Below are 18,728 nucleotides of genomic sequence, written 5' to 3' on the forward strand. Positions count from 1 at the left end.
CTATTTGCAAAGGAACTGAGACTAAGTGCATTAACATCGTGGGACACAGATATGAACAATGTAATTCTTTTTTTTTTTAAGTGATTGTGGGCTGCAGCAATCATACAAGGCATGATGCTGTCAGTGGAAGCTGAAATGGGCAAATGATCACCTCCACTGCACTGCAGAATAGAAATAGCCCCCCCAAAAGAACCTACTTTATTTTGCAATGTTTGGTAACAAGAGAAATAATAGTGTAAAGATATTTTTCTAAGCCAGTGGTTCTCAACCTTTTTAATGCCGCGACCCCCAACCGGTCGTAAGTCGAGGACTACTCAACCGGTCGTAAGTCGAGGACTACTCAACTGGTGCAGCACCGTTTGCAGAATGGGACTTTTGGCGGGCTCAGCAGGGCAGAGACAGCCTGGACAATTCCTATTGGCTTTTGAAAGCCAATAGAATTAGACTCTATTCAAGAGAGTCTATTCTATTGGCTTTCAAAAGCCAATGGAATAAAAGGGAGTAGCACAGCTAAGGAAAAGGGGGAAAGAAAATGGCACACTGCGTTGTTTGGCGACCCCTGTGAAATGGTCGTTCGACCCCAAATGGGGTCCCGACCCACAGGTTGAGAACCACTGTTCTAAGGTGTAAAGGCAGCAGTTACTAGGTCCAAAGTCAAAAATTCCCTCACTGTGTGGTATGTATTTGCATAATGATTACCTTGCTTTACAAGATGGTTATAACAGTATGAAATCAAAGTGGGTGGGTGTGTTCATACAACATGCTTAATGTGGTAATTGGGGGGGGGAAACATAATATCTTGAACTAAGTGAAGGATGCTGACATAATTCCCTAAGCCACAGGTTTCCAAACTTGGCAACTTTAAGACTTGTGGACTTCAAATCCCAGAATTCCTCAGATCCCTGTCCTAAGTCAATGTTTCTCAAGCTTGATAGTTTGAAAATGTGTGGACTTCAACTCCCAGAATTCCCCAGCCAGCATGGCTGGCTGAGGAATTCTGGGTGTTGAAGTCCATACATTGTCAAGTTGCCAAGGTTGAATCAACCTAGAAATAGGGAGAGATTTCCTGACAGTGAGAACAATTAATAAGTGGAAGAGGTTAAAAACCTGACTGGAGGTTTTTAAGAAGAGATTGGAAAACCATCTGTCTGAAATGGTATAGGATCTCCTACTTGAGCAGGGGTTGGACTAGAAGACCTCCAAGGGCCCTTCCAATGCTGTTATTCTGTTTTTCTGACCCGCATCTTGTTGGTTATTTCTGCAGTTCCTGGAGACATCTCTTACAATCTCAAAGGCTGCGTTTCTTCCTGTCCTCTGCTGAGTTTGAGCAATGCAACCTTTGAACAAAACAGAAATTATCTGGAGAAAGTTGAATGTAAGGACGCCATCAGATTGGCAAGCCTCTGAAGGTCAGCAATTTCATCCCATAGAACCGGCATCATTGAAATGACTCTGAATGGAAACTTACAGTTTTAAGTTGTGATTCTTCCTGCTGACTAATTCTTAGAATTAAAAAAGAAAAAAGAAAGGAAAAGAAAAGAAGCCCACGGGCTGAGTTGAATTTTCTATTTGTGTTTAGTGTTCTTTTTAGTTGATTTTAATTTTAGTTTGGGCTTTCTTTCCAGAGGAAAGCGGTATGTTCACAATGGTTATATATGAAATCTAATCTTTGATGAAAACATTAAGTTCATTTGTTTTATTTATTTGATGGATTTATTCCTTCCTTACCAATGCTGGCTGGGGAATTCTGGGAGTTGAAGTTCACACATCTTCAAGTTGCCAAGGTTGAGAAACATTGCTCTAGAGCAGGGATCTACAAACTTGGCCCTTTTATGACTTGTGGACTTCAACTCCCAGAATTCCTCAGCCAGGCACAAGTCATAAAAGGGCCAAGTTTGAAGACCCCTGCTCTAGAAGCTCAAGGAAATGTGCACAGCACTCCCTCTACCAATTTTTCCTTACAAAAACAATCCTGTGAGGGAGATTGATTGAAAGAAAGCAAATATCACAAAGTCATTCAGTGAGCTAGTGGTAGATTTCTGCCCACATCAACACAGGACATTTATTGGATAGTGAACACATTCATGGCCAACTTGAAGGGTGAAGGATAGTCAAGGACTAAGGCTGCTGAGACTTGTAGTCAACAACATTGAGGGGTTGTCTAGGATGCTTGTTGTTTTGGCCATCAGGGCCAAAGGTGGGCTATGTCTATGTTGATAGAGTATCTACTGTATGTAACAGGAGGTCCAGCTGGGAAGGGAAGCAAAAATACAAGCTAAAGAATGGCATAGCCATCCATACCAGACCAGGCAATGAAGAATTTGCTGTCAGGCATGAACAACCAGACTCACCTGTGTAGAGTTCAAACTAGCTACTTTATTGTTCTATGCCTATTGTACAGGAATCTTCCCAAACTGGCAAATTCACCTCGGAAAGACTAGATAAGGCTCAAAAACATTCAAGGGGCAAGGACACCTTGCCCTCTTGTGTTTATGTAACGACTCCATGCTAATTCCCCATTTGATCCCTCCTCTCAGCTGGGATGGCTGTTCTTCAACACTTGGTTAGCAATATCTGGAGGATATTATACAACAAAAGACACCCATCAACTTGGTCATCGCACATAGATGCTCACACTTCCAGCAGTGATGAAGCAGGCTCTCCCAACTCCCAGTGAGTCAGACAAGAGTTTATTTTTTTTCAAAAATTTATTCAATCCATTTATACAGCCACCCATCACAAAGTCATGACCCTGGGCAGCCCAAAACATTAAAATAAATAAAATGTACATAACAATACAAAAAATGAAACACAGAATACAACAAGCCAAAAAATAAAATAAAATAAAAACAGCCATCAACATAACCAGGAAACAGGTTCTGTTACACACCTGGGACCCCATTCTTTAGCATGAAACCATCTTCAAGTCTTCCATTCTATAGAACCACCATCTTCTGAGAACAGACCAACACAGTATCTACCTAACCTCAACCTTAGCCATTTTAAGATGGATGGACTTCAATTCCCAGAAGTCCCCAGCCAGCCATGCTGGCTGGGGAATTCTGGAAGTTGAAGGCCACCTATCTTAAAATTGCCCAAGGTTGAAAAATACTGGTTTACACATCCACCACGTGCTTTACACATCCACCATGTGTCAACATTTGTTTCCTTTAACCATTGCTTTAGAGCAGTGTTTCTCAACCTTGACAATTTTAAGGCATGTGGACTTCAACTCCCAGAATTCCACAGCCAGCAACGCTGGCTGTGGAATTCTGGGAGTTGAAGTCCACATGCCTTAAAATTGTCAAGGTTGAGAAACACTGCTTTAGAGTATAGTAGCCTTGGGGGTGGGGCTTGCCTTGCTCCTTCTGGAGGGCCCCCAAGATGCAAAAGAAACCACCACTTATATAATTTAGACGATCTGAGTTCTTCTGAATCTGTAAAGGCTACGATCTGCATAAGGCCTAAGGGCTGAAGAAGTTGGCCAAGAGGCTGTCCAGGAGAAAAGTCTCAGCCAGGAAGTCATCAAGCATAGATCTCCACAAGTAAGAATCCAGCAAACACGTGGAAGAAGAAACTGACTCTGGGGGATGGTACAGTTGTGGCTTCTGCAGTGGCTGGCCTGCAGCTTCCTCTACCAAATAGAAAGAGCGTGGCAAAATAGACCGATCCCTCATGAAACAGCTCGCAGAAGGCGGGGTTGACACAGCCCTTCATGGCAAACTTTATCATGGTGGCCACTTCATCTGTGGAGACAATTGGAAATTTTAGACTCCTTTTCCCCCAGCCTAGCCAACTCACTTGGAATTCCCAGCAGTTCCACATCCTGCCTGCTGTGATATTACTATTGGAGGAAGAGGAGGAGGAGGAGGAGGAGGAGGAGGAGGAGGAGGAGGAGGAGGACAAGGACGAGGAGGAAGAGGAGGAGGAGGAGGAGGAGGAGGAGAAGAAGAAGGAGGGGAGGGGGAGGAGGAGGAGGAAGAGGAGGATAAGGACGAGGACGAGGAAGAGAAGGAGGAGAAGGAGAAGGAGAAGGAGAAGGAGGAGGAGGAGAGGAGGGCGAGGAGGACGACGAGGAGGAGAAGGAATCGCAGTCATCCAGCTTTCAGACTGGACCTGGGATAGGCAGATGTGGATGTTTGATGGTGTTACAGATCTTGTCACAGGATAGAAGCTGTTCCTAGTAAAACCACCTTTTGCAATTGACTAATAGCGAATTTGTCAATGCCAATGGTGTTCAAGTGGTGCTCCAGTTGTTTTGGGATTGCACCCAAGGCACCTATCACTATTAGTACTACCCTTGCTTGCCTTTGCCACAGTCTTTCTATTTCTATTTGTAGGTCTTTGTATTTTGTTATCTTCTCCATTTCTTTCTCGTCTATTCTGCTGTCTCCAGATGCTGCCACATCAAACTATCAAGACTTTTTTTGTCTTCCTTATTGACAATTGTTAAATCTGGGGTGATATGTGGCAGGTGCCTGTCTGTTTGAATTATTATTATCACCAATCAATCATCGCACAGTCAGCCAGATGTTCAGACTGGATTTGGCATTTTGTCTACCTATCGAGTCCTTACCCAGGACCTGGGATACTATTATTATTATTATTATTATTATTATTATTATTATTATTATTATCATCATCATTATCATTATCATTATCATTGCACAGTCAGCCAGATGTTCAGACTGGATTTGGCATTTTGTCAACCTATTGAGTCCTTACCAAGGACCTTCGATAGGCAGATGTGGATGTTTGATGGTATTACAGATATCATCATCATCATCATCATTATTATTATTATTATTATTATTATTATTATTATTATTATTACTATTGAGCCAGTTTGAATAAGGGTTAAGGCACTAGGCTAGAGACAGTGATGTCTATGGAGATTCTCAGTCATACAGTCATGGTTGTCCCAAAGGTGCTTTTCAAAAAGCAACTGAACATTCTTGGTTTTTTTTTTTCCTCTTCTTGAAGACGTTTTGCTTCTCATCCAAGAAGCTTCTTTAGTTCTGCAGCATCCCACAGTCTGAATATAAATGCTGGCTTTCAGCAAAAACATTGTAAAATGTGGTCATGTGACGGTGGGATGCTGCAAACAGCTGTAAATGCAAGACGGTTGTCGAGTGCTTGACCTGTGGTCACATGACCAGGGAGGGTGCCAGAAAATTGGAACTGGGTTGTCAGTAGCCCTGGGGAGGTCCATTGTACTTTCCAAAGGTCACTAAGTGATGAGTCATAGGTCAAGGACTACTTGTAATTACCCCAAATAATTAACTTTTGATAACTCAAAGACTTGAGAATGCCATGGCTGCATTCGGAGGCGCAAAGTATACTTTGAGGAGTAAGAAAGCCTACCTGTAGCACCTGTTGGCAACTCCTTGACGCAACCCCATCTTTCTCTGAGATCGCACAGGTATCACCTGCACTGCAATTTTGGGGAAAGATGGCATTGACATGACAATTTGCCACACCCAACTCGCCATAAGACAATTTACCATGGCCAACTTAACATGGCCAACTCACCATGCCAACTCAACATGGCCACCTCGCCGTGGGACAACTCTCTGCGGGAGAAGAGTTACACTAATACCAAAGAATTGGTAGACTAGAACCATTAAAGAAAGGATGAAGAAGGAGGGACAGAATGAAATGTGAATGGCCAAAAATAAAATACTATTTTATTTACATTTTAAAAAATTAAATAAAATTGTTAAAGGGTCCAGCAGTGAGTTGGCCGTAGTGAGTTGGCCCATTCTGCATTGGCTAGGTCTGTGGGAGAGAGAGAGAGAAAGGGAAAGTCAGAAAAGAAAAAGGAAAAAAAGATAAGAAAAAGAGAGGGTTGTTACCATGTGCTTGCAAAGTGCCGTATCCACCCCAGTCAGCTTCTCCAGCTAACTCAAGGCAGTAAGTCTGATCTCCTTTGCACAAAATAGTTTCTTCCCATGTGCAGTAGGTACGTTCTTTAGCAAAACAGCTTTTGCATTTGTTCCCATTCGGTGTTGCATTTTCAGAGGGCACTGCATTAAAAAAAAAAAAAAACCAAATAAAATGACACCATAATGTATACGCATACATTCAAACTAGACTGTGATATTTCTCTGTGCCATATATGTATACGTGTGTGTGTGGGGGATATATGCATAATGGTATTTTTTGAGAGCTTAATGCAATGAAATTTCATTTTAATGTATGCTGATTAGTGTACATTTAAAGTGACAATGAAGTTTTACTTCTATTCTTATTCTATTCTAACTGCTCAGAATTCATGCTGGCTAAGGAACTCTAGCAGATGAATTCCATCCATCTTAAATTTGCCCCAGTTGGGAAACACGATATCTAGTTCTCTTCATAGTTCATACCTTAATTTTGCATAAACTCTTTTTGTGTGTGTGCATTTGGGGCTACTTTTCTTGGGAACGGTACGTGGGGCCACAAACTGCAATGGGGATTTTCAACCATAAATAATGCAATGCAATGGAATGGAATACTCTATTTGGCCAAGTGTGATTAGACACACAAGGAATTTGTCTGTTATTTCTAATAATGTGTGTTTAATAATGCAGGGATAACAGTCAGGAAAAATATCTATGGACAGTCTCAGTCATCCAGGTCATAATTGTCCCAAAGATGCTTTTTTCCTCCAAAAGGCAACAAAGGACTTCATTTTTCCCTGAAGATGCTTCTCATCCAAGAAGCTTCATCAGTGCTGACTGAATGGCAGCAAATGGAAGGATCTATATTCCTTGAGTCATCTGGTCATTAGCACTCTTTCTGAGAGTTGCTGAGGCCACTTGGAGGTTGATCTGTGCCCTCAGGCTCTCCTGAATAGTGCAAACGGGCGTGGAACCATCTATCTCTTGTTTATCACCCAGTCCTTTCAGCAGTTCAGTAGAGAATGGCCTACATACAAGGGGGCAGAGCTTTTAAGCATGCAGCGCCAGAACAACAGGTCAGCTTGGATGAGATAACCCCTCTGTCCCCCAGGTCCACACTGGTGATGTTTTCATAGCAGCTATTCGCTTGGACACAGGCTTTTCTTGTCATAAATTTTCCACCTGTAATGATGAAGGAGAAAGAAATGTTTCAGTCCTAAATGGTGGCCACAGGTTGACCATCTCCAGCTAGAGACACTTTATATCAGGGGTGGGCCATTAATTTTCCCAAGGGGCCACGTGAGAAACAGCGACTTTTGCGGTGGGCCTAATCAAGAGGGCTGGAAAGATGTGTGGTCATGCACACATGCACCTATGTAAATTGGAAAAAAACAAACTGAATAACAGAATATAACAGAATAACAGAATTGGAAGGGACCTTGGAGGTCTTCTAGTCCACCCCCCTGTTCAGGCAGGAAACCCTATACCAGTGATGACGAACCTTTTAGAGACCAAGTGCCCAAACCACAACCCAAATCCCACTTATTTATTGCAAAGTGCCAGGGGCCCATCAGCACTGCGGTGCCCTGGGGGGGGGGGCAGGGAGGCACCTCTGAGTGCAAAAACCTGGGGCGCAAAAATGGGCCACCGTGCTGCAAGGTACAAAAACAGCTGCTGCTGCGCCGCAGGGTGCAGATACAAGGCACCGTACCACGCAAGAATGGGGCAGGGCTAGTGAGTATCACGCAGGCACTAGTCCTGCCTTATTTGCAGCGCGTGCATGCTAGTGGCCCCATGCGCGTACACACACATGTAAAATGCTTCCCCTCCCTTTTCTTCCAGTCCGCCAATCGACAATGGTTGGTGACCTCTGCTCTACCACCTCTACTCGAGCTTGCAAGTCGGCCACTTTGCCTCCCTTTGTGCCAGGTAGACCTCCTGGTGGCGGCCTGATGGACCTGCTGCTGGCAGTGGCATCCTCGTGCGTGCCAACAGAGAAGGCTCAGAGTGCCACCTCTGGCACCCGTGCCATAGGTTTGCCACCACTGCCCTATGCCATTTCAGACAAATGGCTGTCCAGTCTCTTCTTAAAAACCTCCAGTGTTGGAGCACCCACAACTTCTGGAGGCAAGTCGTTCCACTGGCTAATTGTTCTAACCTCCTCATGATCATGTGATCAAAATTCAGATGCCTGGCAACTGGTTCATACTTATGACCGTTGCTGTGTCCCAAGGTCATGTGTTCCCCTTTTGCGACCTTCTGACAAGCAAAGAATGGGGAAGCAAGATCTCTTCAGAACCTGGTTACTAACTTAGCAAGATTCCCTTAACAACTGTGGCGAGAAAGGTGGTAAAATGGAGCAAAACTCACTTAACAAATGTCTCACTTAACAACAGACATTTTTAGGCTCCATTGTGGTTGTAAGTCAAGGACAACCTGTAGAAGATTTAGGAATTTTTGGGAAAGAGTATACTTAGCCAGAGTCTCTCAATCTTAGCAACTTTAAGATATGTAGGCTTCATCTCCCAGAAGATGGCTGGCTGAGGAATTCTGGGAGTTGAAATCAACACATCTTTTTTTTCATTTCTTTTTTATTCATAATACAATTAAAACAAAAATTGACAAACATGACATTCCAGAATGAATTTTCCTATCAGTTTGTTTCTCATGGTACAAAAGCTTAATACATCGTTCTTAACCTCTATGTAAACCTCATCCTTCTATACAATACAATTATATATACAATTATATGTACAGTTATATATATCTTTTAATTCTACCATTAACTTGAAGTCCGAGCAGTTCTCCTTAATTCATACCAACAGTAAAATTTGCCCCATATTTCAAAGTATTCGGAAATCAACACATCTTAAAGGTGAAAAGGTTGAGAAACGGAGCTATGATGACAATAATTTCTTGGGGAAAATATAGGACCAACTGGAAAAAAGGGATAAATCTGAAAGAGGTTCATAAGGATTTTTAAAAATCAGTTGCTTATGTTAATAACTTGGTTTGCCAAAGTTCATTCAGCAGCAAAATGAAAAAGCCTTTACCAAAAAGGCATAGTGTAATAAAAAAAAAATACAGTCAGTCCTCGATTTACAGCAGTTCATTTAGTGACCGAAGTTACAACGGTGCTGAAAAAAGGGATTTATGACCGTTTTTCACACTTAAGACATTGCAGCATCCCTGTAGTCATGTGATCAAAATTCAGATGCTTGTCAACTGCTTCCTATTTATGACGGTCGCAATGTCCTAAGGGGTGTCATGTGATCCTCTTTTGTGACCTCCTGACAAGCCAAGTTCATGGGGAAGCCAGATTCACTTAACAACCATGTTGCTAACTTAATAACTGCAGTGATTCACTTAACAATTGTAGCAGGAAAGGTCGCACAAAATGGGGCAGAACTCACTTAACAAAGGTCTCGTTTAGCAACAGAAATTTTGGGCTCTATTATGACCATAGGTCAAGGGTTACTTGTATCTTTAAAAAAAACAGTATATTCATAACGTTCATGAAAATCTGGCAGAGTATTCCAGAGGGGTTGATGGGAGAGACTCATATTCCCATGTGCACAATTGGAAATATTGGGATGAGACTTCTAGAGTGGTCTTTTCTGCTTACTTTTGTGGTTTTTTGATTGGAAAGTAGCGCACCGGTCTAAGATAGAATAGCACACTTGTGATTCTCCAGCACAATCTTCCTTAGGACGTCTACAAACATCACATGATAAAGACCAACCTAAAAGCAAAGGATGGAGCAAGAGTTGAGTGGTTCATTTGTTGGATTTCTTTGTGTGTGTGTGTGTGTGTGTGTGTGTGTGTGTGTGTGTGCATTTCTTGGACAGTGTTAAAATTAGGTGGCTGCCTTGTTTCATCCAAACACCCATGAATGTATGCTAGACAATACCTTTGACTGTTTTCCCAAAAAGCACATTTAAAATGGGAGTATTTGGCTCTAGCAATAGCACTTAAGACTTATATACCACTTCATACTGCTTTACAGCCCTCTCTAAGCAGTTTACGGAGTCAACCTCTTGCCCCCAACAATCTGGGTCCTTGTATCACCAACCTTGGAAGGATGAAAGGCTGAGTCAACCTTGAGTCGGTCAGGATCAAACTCCTGGCAGTGGGCAGAATTTGCCTGCAATACTGCATTCTAACCACTGTGCCACCACGGCTCTAGATTCCCACAATATACTTATCCTAATTACAAGATTCACATGGGCCACTGAGCAATACAGGCAGTACAACATGCAAAACCACATCCACCCACCTACACAAATCACCCCCACCAAAGGTTAAAATTAACTTTCTGTAGCAGGCTGTGCAAATGCATTATTAGGTCTTTACGGGAGCTGGTTCAGCATGTTACAGAAGTGGAGCTGGGCTTTGGGACTGAATTAATTTATTTTCTAGGGTTTCATACTCCATTGAGCAAAAAGGGAATTGGGTTTAGTGGTTGAGTCACCAGGCTAGAATTCTAGTCTCACTTTAGGCATGAAAGCTGGCTGGGTGGTTTTGGGCCAATCACCAGGAGACGGTGAGTTCTATTCCCGCCTTAGGCATCAAAGTGAGCTGGGTGACTCTGAACCAATCACAACAGATTTCATGAAAGAGTGCCAAAATCTTAGGTGATTGTGGCTGAGGAATTCTGGGAGTTGAAGTCCACCCATCTTAAAGTTGTCAGGGTTGAGAAACATTGATTTAGAAGGATGCTTTAGGATTTTTCCTTACTTTTATCTGTGAGGTACAGCAACACTCCAATAATGCAGCAGCCCAAGGTAAGAGAAGCCATTAGAGATGGACAATTCCACTGGCTTTGATCTTTGTGCAGAGAAGACCTTTTTGGGGGATGGTCAATCTCTAGACTGCCAGACACAGTAAAATCGACTATTTCTCTCCTCAAAAGAGAAAAGAAAGACAATACAAATGAGCCTTCATTTCTGTTTGAAATTGAGTAAGAAGCACCAGACTTGAAAATGCAACTATATGAAGGAAGGAAGGAAGGAAGGAAGGAAGGAAGGAAGGAAGGAAGGAAGGAAGGAAGGAAGGAAGGAAGGAAGGAAGGAAGGAAGGAAGGAAGGGGAAAGAGAAGAGGATGGTCTGGTTGAAAGAAAAAAAATCAACCCTAACCCATGCAAGAACCACAGATGGGTTGTTATTGGAAACAGATTGAACTGGTGAGGATTTGGCCATGCAGTCATCAAGAGTTAATTCGTTAATTGGAGGATCCTGTGGCACCTAATCAAGAAGGACAGTATCCTCAATGTGCATTACTGCCCAGATAGTCCCTTTGAAGGGACACCTAGCACAGCCCTAATAAATCAAATTCTAGCAAGGCTGAAAAGGAACTCCGGTGGTCCCCACCTGAAGGTTTTCTGAAAGTTGCTTTAATTGTGCACAGCAAATTTTCAGGGCAGAGTACAATTGCTTTTCAGATAGTCCTCGACTTACAATCCCAATTGGCACCAGATTTTTGTGGCTTAAGCAAGGTGGTTGCTAAGCGAACGAATCCTGGAAAAAATTATGATCTGTTCTGCCACAGTTAAGGGAATCTCTGCAGGACATCATTAACTGGATCCACCTTCCTCCATGCATTTGCTTGTCAGAAGCCAAGTGGGAAGGTGACAAATGGTGATCACATGACCCCAGGATGACCCAAGGTGGGTTAATTGACTAAACTATGATTAAATTAATTTTGGATAAGCATATCGTTCCATAAAGGCCTCGCGAGGAAAGGGGAGGAGCCCATTTTGATCTTTCTGTAGGGATTAAGAGAGCAAAGGTGTAAGAATCATAAAGTTAGCGGACATTATCATATATTATTATTAGTTGTTCTTCTACATCCCTTCCCTAAGTAGCAATGTTATGAGAACAGGAGATTAATACCCCACCGTACAGGTGGTTCTCGATTTACAACAATTCATTTAGTGACGGTTCGAAGTAACAACGGCGCTGAAAAAAAATGGCATAGGACTGCTTTTCACACTCATGACTGTTGCATGACCATGGTCACATGATCAAAATTCAGGCGCCTAGCAACTGACTCACATTTATGACGGTCACAGTGTCCCGGGGTCATGTGAACCTCTTTGGTGACCTTCTGAGAAGCCAAGTCAATGGGGAAGCCAGATTCACTTAACAACCTGGTTACTCATTTAACAACTGCAGTGATTCACTTAACAACTCTTGCAAGAGGGGTCATAAAATGGGGCAAATTTCACTGAACAACTTTCTCACTTAGTAATGGATTTTGGGCTCCGTTGTGGTGACAGATCAAGGATTGCCTGTAGTCATAATGGTATATAAAAAAAAAACCAGCTGGGTGACTTTGGCCCAGTTCCCCCCTCTCAGGCCAACCCACCTGATAGGGCTGTTGTTATTATGGGGAAAATAGGAGGAGGAAGGTGTGTTGTTCGTTTATTGCCTTGAGTTATGTATAAGCCATAACAAAAGTGGGTTAAAAAAAGATTCAAATCAATGTAACACCCAGTGGTGGGATTCAAATAGGCGAACAACCGGTTCTCTGTGTGGATGCCGCTTCTGGAACTCCGTTCTGGGACTGTGCAACAAAAAATTAGTTACCAGTTCTGCCAAAGTGATACAAACTGGCTGAATCCTACCAAAGGAAGGAAGGAAGGAAGGAAGGAAGGAAGGAAGGAAGGAAGGAAGGAAGGAAGGAAGGAAGGAAGGAAGGAGTGAGTGGTGGGATTCAAATATGTCAACAACCGGTTCTCTGTGTGGATGCTGCTTCCGGAAGTCTGTGCTGGGCCTGGACAACAAAAAACTAGCTACCGGTTCTGCCAAAATGGTGTGAACTGGCTGAATCCCATCACTGGTAATACCCTATCTAGTGACAGTACTGATTTAATTTGTTCCAATTTCCCAGCAAATTGAATTAGAAACTAACCGATCAATGTGGCTTCACATTGCACGCTGAGTCAATAACAAGTCATCAGGATTTAAACAGTTACCTGGAGTTGTTGAAGGCAAAAACACCTAACAGAGTTTAAACATGGCCCACGAATAGAGGCGCCTGGTTTCTAACTGCCTAGATAAGAGGCAGTTTGGAATAGAACTAGGAACAGAATGGAATAAGGCCTGTTGTGTAGAGGCAGTTATATAGACACCCTCTCTCCCCTAAGCTCATAAGAATGACAGAGGGTCTAGCTTAATTCAGCGTTTTCTGATTACTTTGAGACTATAATCTGTCCCTAAGGTGTAAGTGAAAGGGGAGCCATAAATAAATAAAGATTTAAATGAGGAACTAGAATACTGTATCTATAAAGGAAGGACTGAAAACAGGAAAGAAAAAAATGGGAGGAAAAGAGAGGAAGTCTTTGAGGGGGCCCAAAGTTCTGTTGCTAAGCAATATAGTTGGTTAAGAAAGTTTTGCCCCATTTTCTCACCTTTCTTGCGACCGTTGTTAAGTGAATCACGGCAGTTATTAAATGAGCAAACTGGGCTTCCCCATTGACTTTGCTTGTCAGAGGATCGCTAAAGGGGATCACGTGATCTTGGGACACAGCAACGGTCCTAAATATGAACCAGTTGCCAAACGTCCGAATTTTGATCACGTGATCACGGGCATGCTGCACTGGTTGTGTGAAAACCACCATAAGCCATTGTAACTTGGGATGGTCACTAAATGAATGTAAGTTGAGGTTTCACAAGTGGTAGGCCAGCAAGTAGAAATTCACATATTTTGTTCTTGGGACACAAATGGAGAATGAACTAAGAAAAAAGGGAAATTCACAGATAAGGTTGACGAATGAGATCAAGAGGTCATCAATGTGTCCTTGAACATGCAATGAATTGCTTATTAGAGGAAGTTAAAATTTGCCCAGATGCCATTTATATGTTGTACACCTGTTTATTTTTAGACTCCAAAGCTCATCAGCCACACCCAACAGACGACAGCTTGGGAACAGGAAAATCGGGTTTACGGATACAGTGCTTTACGAAAAAAAAAAAAAATCACACAGGGAATTTTATTTTTATATATGATACCAGCGGCATGATTTCTGAAGGCATCGCAAGGGTCCTAGATACCTACAATAGAGGAATGGTTAATGAAGGTGACAGAACTCACAACGATGGCTAAATGGGAGGCTCTTTGAGAGAAAAGTCATCGAAGAAGTTCACCTACAGTTAATTGGAAGCCTTTCTCGGACTTTTTGCAGGAAATAGGAACACCCCCCCCCCAAAAAAAAATCAAATTATGACTTATGGAATTGATGATTATGAAAGTTTATTTTTTGGACTGTGGACAGTATATTATAGCCTTAAATTAAGAGTTGAACATGTTTCTTATAGTCTTGGAAGAAAAAGTCAGAAGCCATTCTTTGTATATATTTTTGTTTTCCTTTCTTTTTATATATATTTCTGCACCCTCCTCCTCCTTGTCCTCCCTCCCTCCCTCCCTCACTTCTCCTTCTCCTCCTCCTCTTCCTCCTCCTCCTCCTCCTTCCTTCCTTTTCCTGCCTGCCTGTTTTTATTTGTATTTTTTGTAAAATAATAATAATAATAGCATCATTAATACACAAGAGATCAGGTAAGGCATACAAACATTTCTTTTTCTAGTGAGTAGACTTTTAATCATGTGGGGGTACCCTGTTCAAGCATACATTCTTGGAATTATACTTCAGTCATCATAAATATCACTTTATTTGCTTACCTTTTACCGTAATTTGCAATGTATACTTTAATCAGGTTCAATCCAGAATGGGTGGCCAAGAAACTTGCTGAGATGCCCTGCCTATTGTAAAAATTGTACCCTGCAGGAAATTTGTTCCTAAAGATTTTTTTTTTCTAAAGATGAAGAATTTCTCAGAAATTCTCACGGATGGAAGGAGGAGAAGCAACCTAGAACTAAGGAGAAACTTCCTGACAGTTAGAACAATTAACCAGTGGAACAACCTGCCTCCAGAAGCAGTGAATGCTCCAACACTGGAAGTTTTTAAGAAGAGTCTGGACAGCCATTTGTCTGAAATGGTGTAGGGTTTCCTGCCTGAGCAGGGGGTTGGACTAGATGACCTCCAAGATCCCTTCCAACTTTATTATTATTATTACTATTATTATTATTACTATTATTATTATTACTATTATTATTATTATTACTATTATTATTATTATTATAGGTTCAGGTGACTCTCAGGTTACAGATAACACCCCAAGTAACCCCAATGCAGTCTCAGAGAGAGAGTTAAGACCAGTTGACTGAAAAAACCCCACAATCTTTCCATTCTCCCCCCATCCTGTCAGAAGTTATCATCCCTCCCCCAACTAATATCAACTGTCAATAACTGTCCTTCCCTCTCCCACACCATCCAATACAACCGGTGAAGCTTCCAGAATAGGAAGCAAAACGTCTTCTTCCTCAAAAAAAAAAAAAAAAAAATCAGTCCAATTGCCTTTTCAAAAATAAAAGCCACTTTTGATACACTGATGACCTGGATGACTGAGAATCCTCATAGCGGCATGTGCGTATGAAAAGAATCCATTGTACAACCTGTTTCTCCCATAGTTTTCCCTTACTTTCCTTTCATCTCAAGAGAAGACATCCTACAGCAAGGGTATCCAACCTTGACCACTTTAAGACCTGTGGACTTCAACTCCCAGAATTCCCCTGCCAGCCATGCTGGTTGGGGAATTCTGGGAGTTGAAGTCCACAGGACTTAAAGTGAGCAAGGTTGGACAATCCTGTCCTAAAGCAATGGCTCCTACTGAGTTTTCTTCAGATTGGGAAGGTAGCTTGGGAGGTTTCAGAGGGAGAAGATACGTAATAGAAAAACATAGTCCTAACAGGGGTAGGCAACCTTGGCTTTTTTATGGCTAGTTCAGGAATTCTGGGAGTTGAAGTCCACAAATCATAAAAGAGCCAAGGTTGCCTACCCCTGTCCTAGCAGGACCTAGTAGAAGGAAGGGGAAATACATTCTCCACCACCCACAAGGGCTGTGGTGAGTGTTTAACACAGTGGTTCTCAACCTTTTTAATGCCGCGATCCCCAACTGGTCGTAAGTCGAGGACTACTCAACCGGTCGTAAGTCGAGGACTACTCAACTGGTGCAGCACCGTTTGCAGAATGGGACTTTTGACGGGCTCAGCAGGGCAGAGACAGCCTGGACAATTCCTATTGGCTTTTGAAAGACAATAGAATTAGACTTTATTCAAGACAGTCTATTCTATTGGCTTTCAAAAGCCAATAGAATAAAAGGGAGTAGTACAGCTAAGGAAAAGGGGGAAAAATGGCGGACTGCGTTGTTTGGCGACCCCCGTGAAATGGTCGTTCGACCCCAAATGGGGTCCCGACCCACAGGTTGAGAACCACTGGTTTAACAGAAGGTGAAAACCTCAAGAAATGGCAAAGTGGAGTCTTTCTACATCTTTATCTCATGCCATTTCTTCCTGAGCATTGAGCTGCTTTTCTACGGCCTTTTCTTTCTTTCTCTCTCTCTCTCACACATGAAATAATTGCTGTGCAACAATGGCGACTTTACTCCCATGTCTATCAAATCAACAATTCCCTGGTAGAAGGTCCATTGCCCAAAGCATCTTATGCTCATTGCCCTGGCAGCTGGTTTTTATGAGAAAGAGAGTTTCTGTCTCCCTCACAGCCACTACTCCAGTGACAAGGAGTTTTTCTCCTGGAATTTAAAAAGAATGAGGGGCCAAAATATTTGCTCTTGCAATGGAACCAGGGTTACAGTTTTCCAGAAGGCGTGATCCTGGAAGGAATCAAGATGAAGGAGCTTGTCTTCTCACACAGTTCTTGCTGTACTTCACCATCACCATCGCTTCTTGATGTGGGAATCTCCCAGCTCTACTTTTGTGGGTGTCACCCTTCCGTCCCAGTTCATTTCCAATCAAATCCAGCTTTCTTTTAGCCATTAATTAGTACACCCTCTGTGTATTTCTGCAAGCCTTCGTTTCTCTGCTAATCCAAGTAGTAGAAGAACAGAGAATAGAAGGCAGAAGATCCTTTGGGAAACTTTATGGCTTTCCTCAGGTTAGAACTGAGCACATTTGCCGTAAAAGCAATCATCGGCCTATAAAGTCAATTTATAGTTGGGAGGCAGCTTACAGTTTAAACAAGGAAACAAAGCATATTTCTGTGTTCCTGGCATTGACCAAAGAGGAATCAAACAATCTATAAACGTTGTGTAATTAAAAGGACGTTTGATTCTGTCCTACAGCAGGGTTTGGGTTTTTTTTTTGAACAATAAAAGCCATAAAGCAGCTAAAAATATCGCTTTCTGCTGACACAAGAAATCGGATTTTGAAAGCCAACGTAATTGGAAAAAAAATGTTCTGTTTTGAAATGGTGAACTATTGTGAAATTGTGAACCTGGAATCTTATATTTGAAATGAGGTATATAGACGTCACAGCTCTGGAGGTGTTCCAGAAAGTTCTTCAAAGTGTGAAGGAACTTCTGGAAGAAAGGGTACATTTCTTCCCTTTTCGGTAAAGCTTTTTCTGTTCTTTATGTCTATCAAGTAAAACAAGAGGTGGCACTTGGATTCTGCCTTAATCACCACCATTTTGACTTGTGTTGGCCACATCCTGTGTAGATACCTGGTAGATGATGAGAAGAAAGCAAGAACAGAAAGGCCATGGCTTCTGGCTTGTATCAGGAAGTAGACAAACCAAGCATGTCCTATGCTGATTTATTCCCCTTAGAGAAGCTGGAATATGTTGCCAAGCAGGAGATAAAGATTCAGTCTGTTTCTGCTGGCAAAACAAGAGCGGCACCATCATTTTCTCTATCTCAAAACTCAAATGTCTTAGCCAAAGTTGAATTCTTCTCTTCCCTCTCTCCTTCTCTCCTTCTCTTCCTTCTTCCATTTTATTCTCTTCTCTCCTCTTCCTTCCTTCCATCCATCCATCCATCCATCCATCTTTCTATTGCCTGCTCCCTCTGTCCCTTTTACTCTGTTCTCCTCCTCCCTCCCTCCCTCCCTTTCTCATTTTGAGATATTTTGCACCTGAGGGAAGTTGAGGCAAATAAAAACCCCGAACGAATTAATTCTTTTCCTGCTTCCCCTTCCAGTGATAGGACATAGCTTTGAGATTAATGATTAATTCTAAATGACACACACAAGATTGTTAGCTGATTTTTTTTTTCAGGAGAATATCTTCTATCATCTATTTATAGAAATGGAAGGGCAAATTTGTATTATCTTCCTTGAAAGAGGTTCTCTCCTGAAGGAAAGAAAAATTAATAACAAACAAGTTTGAGTTTTTGATTAAGGATGCTATTAAAAGGAATTCACAACTTGCCCACAAAGGTTTTTTTTTTTTTTTTTTTTGCATTCCAAAAGGATGGTGTAAGTGCTGCTAACACCAGATGTTCTTACTTGACAATATATAAAGATGCAGACATTTCCTATTCAACCTGTGTATTACTTTTAGAGTTAAAAGAGATGGTGCTGGAGGGGATGGGGAAGAATGTGCTTGGGGACTAATTAGCCATAAGTATTCTTCAAGGTTGGTTGTAATAAGAGGAGATAACAGGAGGGAAAGTTCAAACTAATTGGAGAATGTGATTTATGACTGTTAAATGAAGGATTGAGTTATGCTTTGATATTGTGTGTTGGGGTTGGAGAATTCAGATTTTGGCTTCTCTATGTACATGCTGAAACTATGTTGCAAATTAAAGGTTTTTTAAGGTAAAACAATGCCTCAAAGTTCTTTGAAGAGCTTCTTCTTTTGGAACCATGACATCAAGCAAAACCCACAAACTTTTCAAACCATTTAGGGGTCCCGGGCTCCAATCACTGTTCCTAAACTAAAGGAATAGGCTGACAAAGATTCGGGGAAGATGGTATAAAACAGAAAATGA

At 41.9% G+C, this 18,728-nt stretch overlaps 1 protein-coding gene across 1 annotated transcript; it reads right to left on the minus strand.

Moving 5' to 3' along the window:
* Positions 1-3,304: 3,304 nt before the first annotated feature.
* LOC120296783 (phospholipase A2 inhibitor and Ly6/PLAUR domain-containing protein-like) lies at positions 3,305-12,962 on the minus strand. Its single transcript, XM_039318760.1, has 6 exons — positions 12,860-12,962; positions 10,620-10,786; positions 9,508-9,624; positions 6,918-7,064; positions 5,856-6,026; positions 3,305-3,746 (listed from the first exon to the last, which is right to left on the minus strand). The coding sequence occupies exons 2-6, from the start codon at positions 10,678-10,680 to the stop codon at positions 3,526-3,528; spliced, it is 717 nt and encodes a 238-aa protein (XP_039174694.1). The 5' UTR covers positions 10,681-10,786; positions 12,860-12,962; the 3' UTR covers positions 3,305-3,525.
* Between the last annotated feature and the right edge of the window lie 5,766 nt (positions 12,963-18,728).

This window comes from Crotalus tigris, unplaced genomic scaffold (genome assembly GCF_016545835.1).
Source record: "Crotalus tigris isolate CLP2741 ecotype Arizona unplaced genomic scaffold, ASM1654583v1 scf7180000021504.189830, whole genome shotgun sequence".
Lineage (NCBI taxonomy): Eukaryota > Metazoa > Chordata > Lepidosauria > Squamata > Viperidae > Crotalus > Crotalus tigris.

Excerpts from the sequence above, each read along its gene's own strand:
- LOC120296783 (XM_039318760.1), bottom strand. The coding sequence starts at position 10,680 with ATGGCTTCTCTTACCTTGGGCTGCTGCATTATTGGAGTGTTGCTGTAC. Across the intron at positions 9,625-10,619 it reads GCTGTACCTCACAGATAAAA|GTTGGTCTTTATCATGTGAT; the intron begins GTAAGGAAAAAT and ends CTTTGCTTTTAG. Across the intron at positions 7,065-9,507 it reads CCAATCAAAAAACCACAAAA|GTGGAAAATTTATGACAAGA; the intron begins GTAAGCAGAAAA and ends TCATCATTACAG.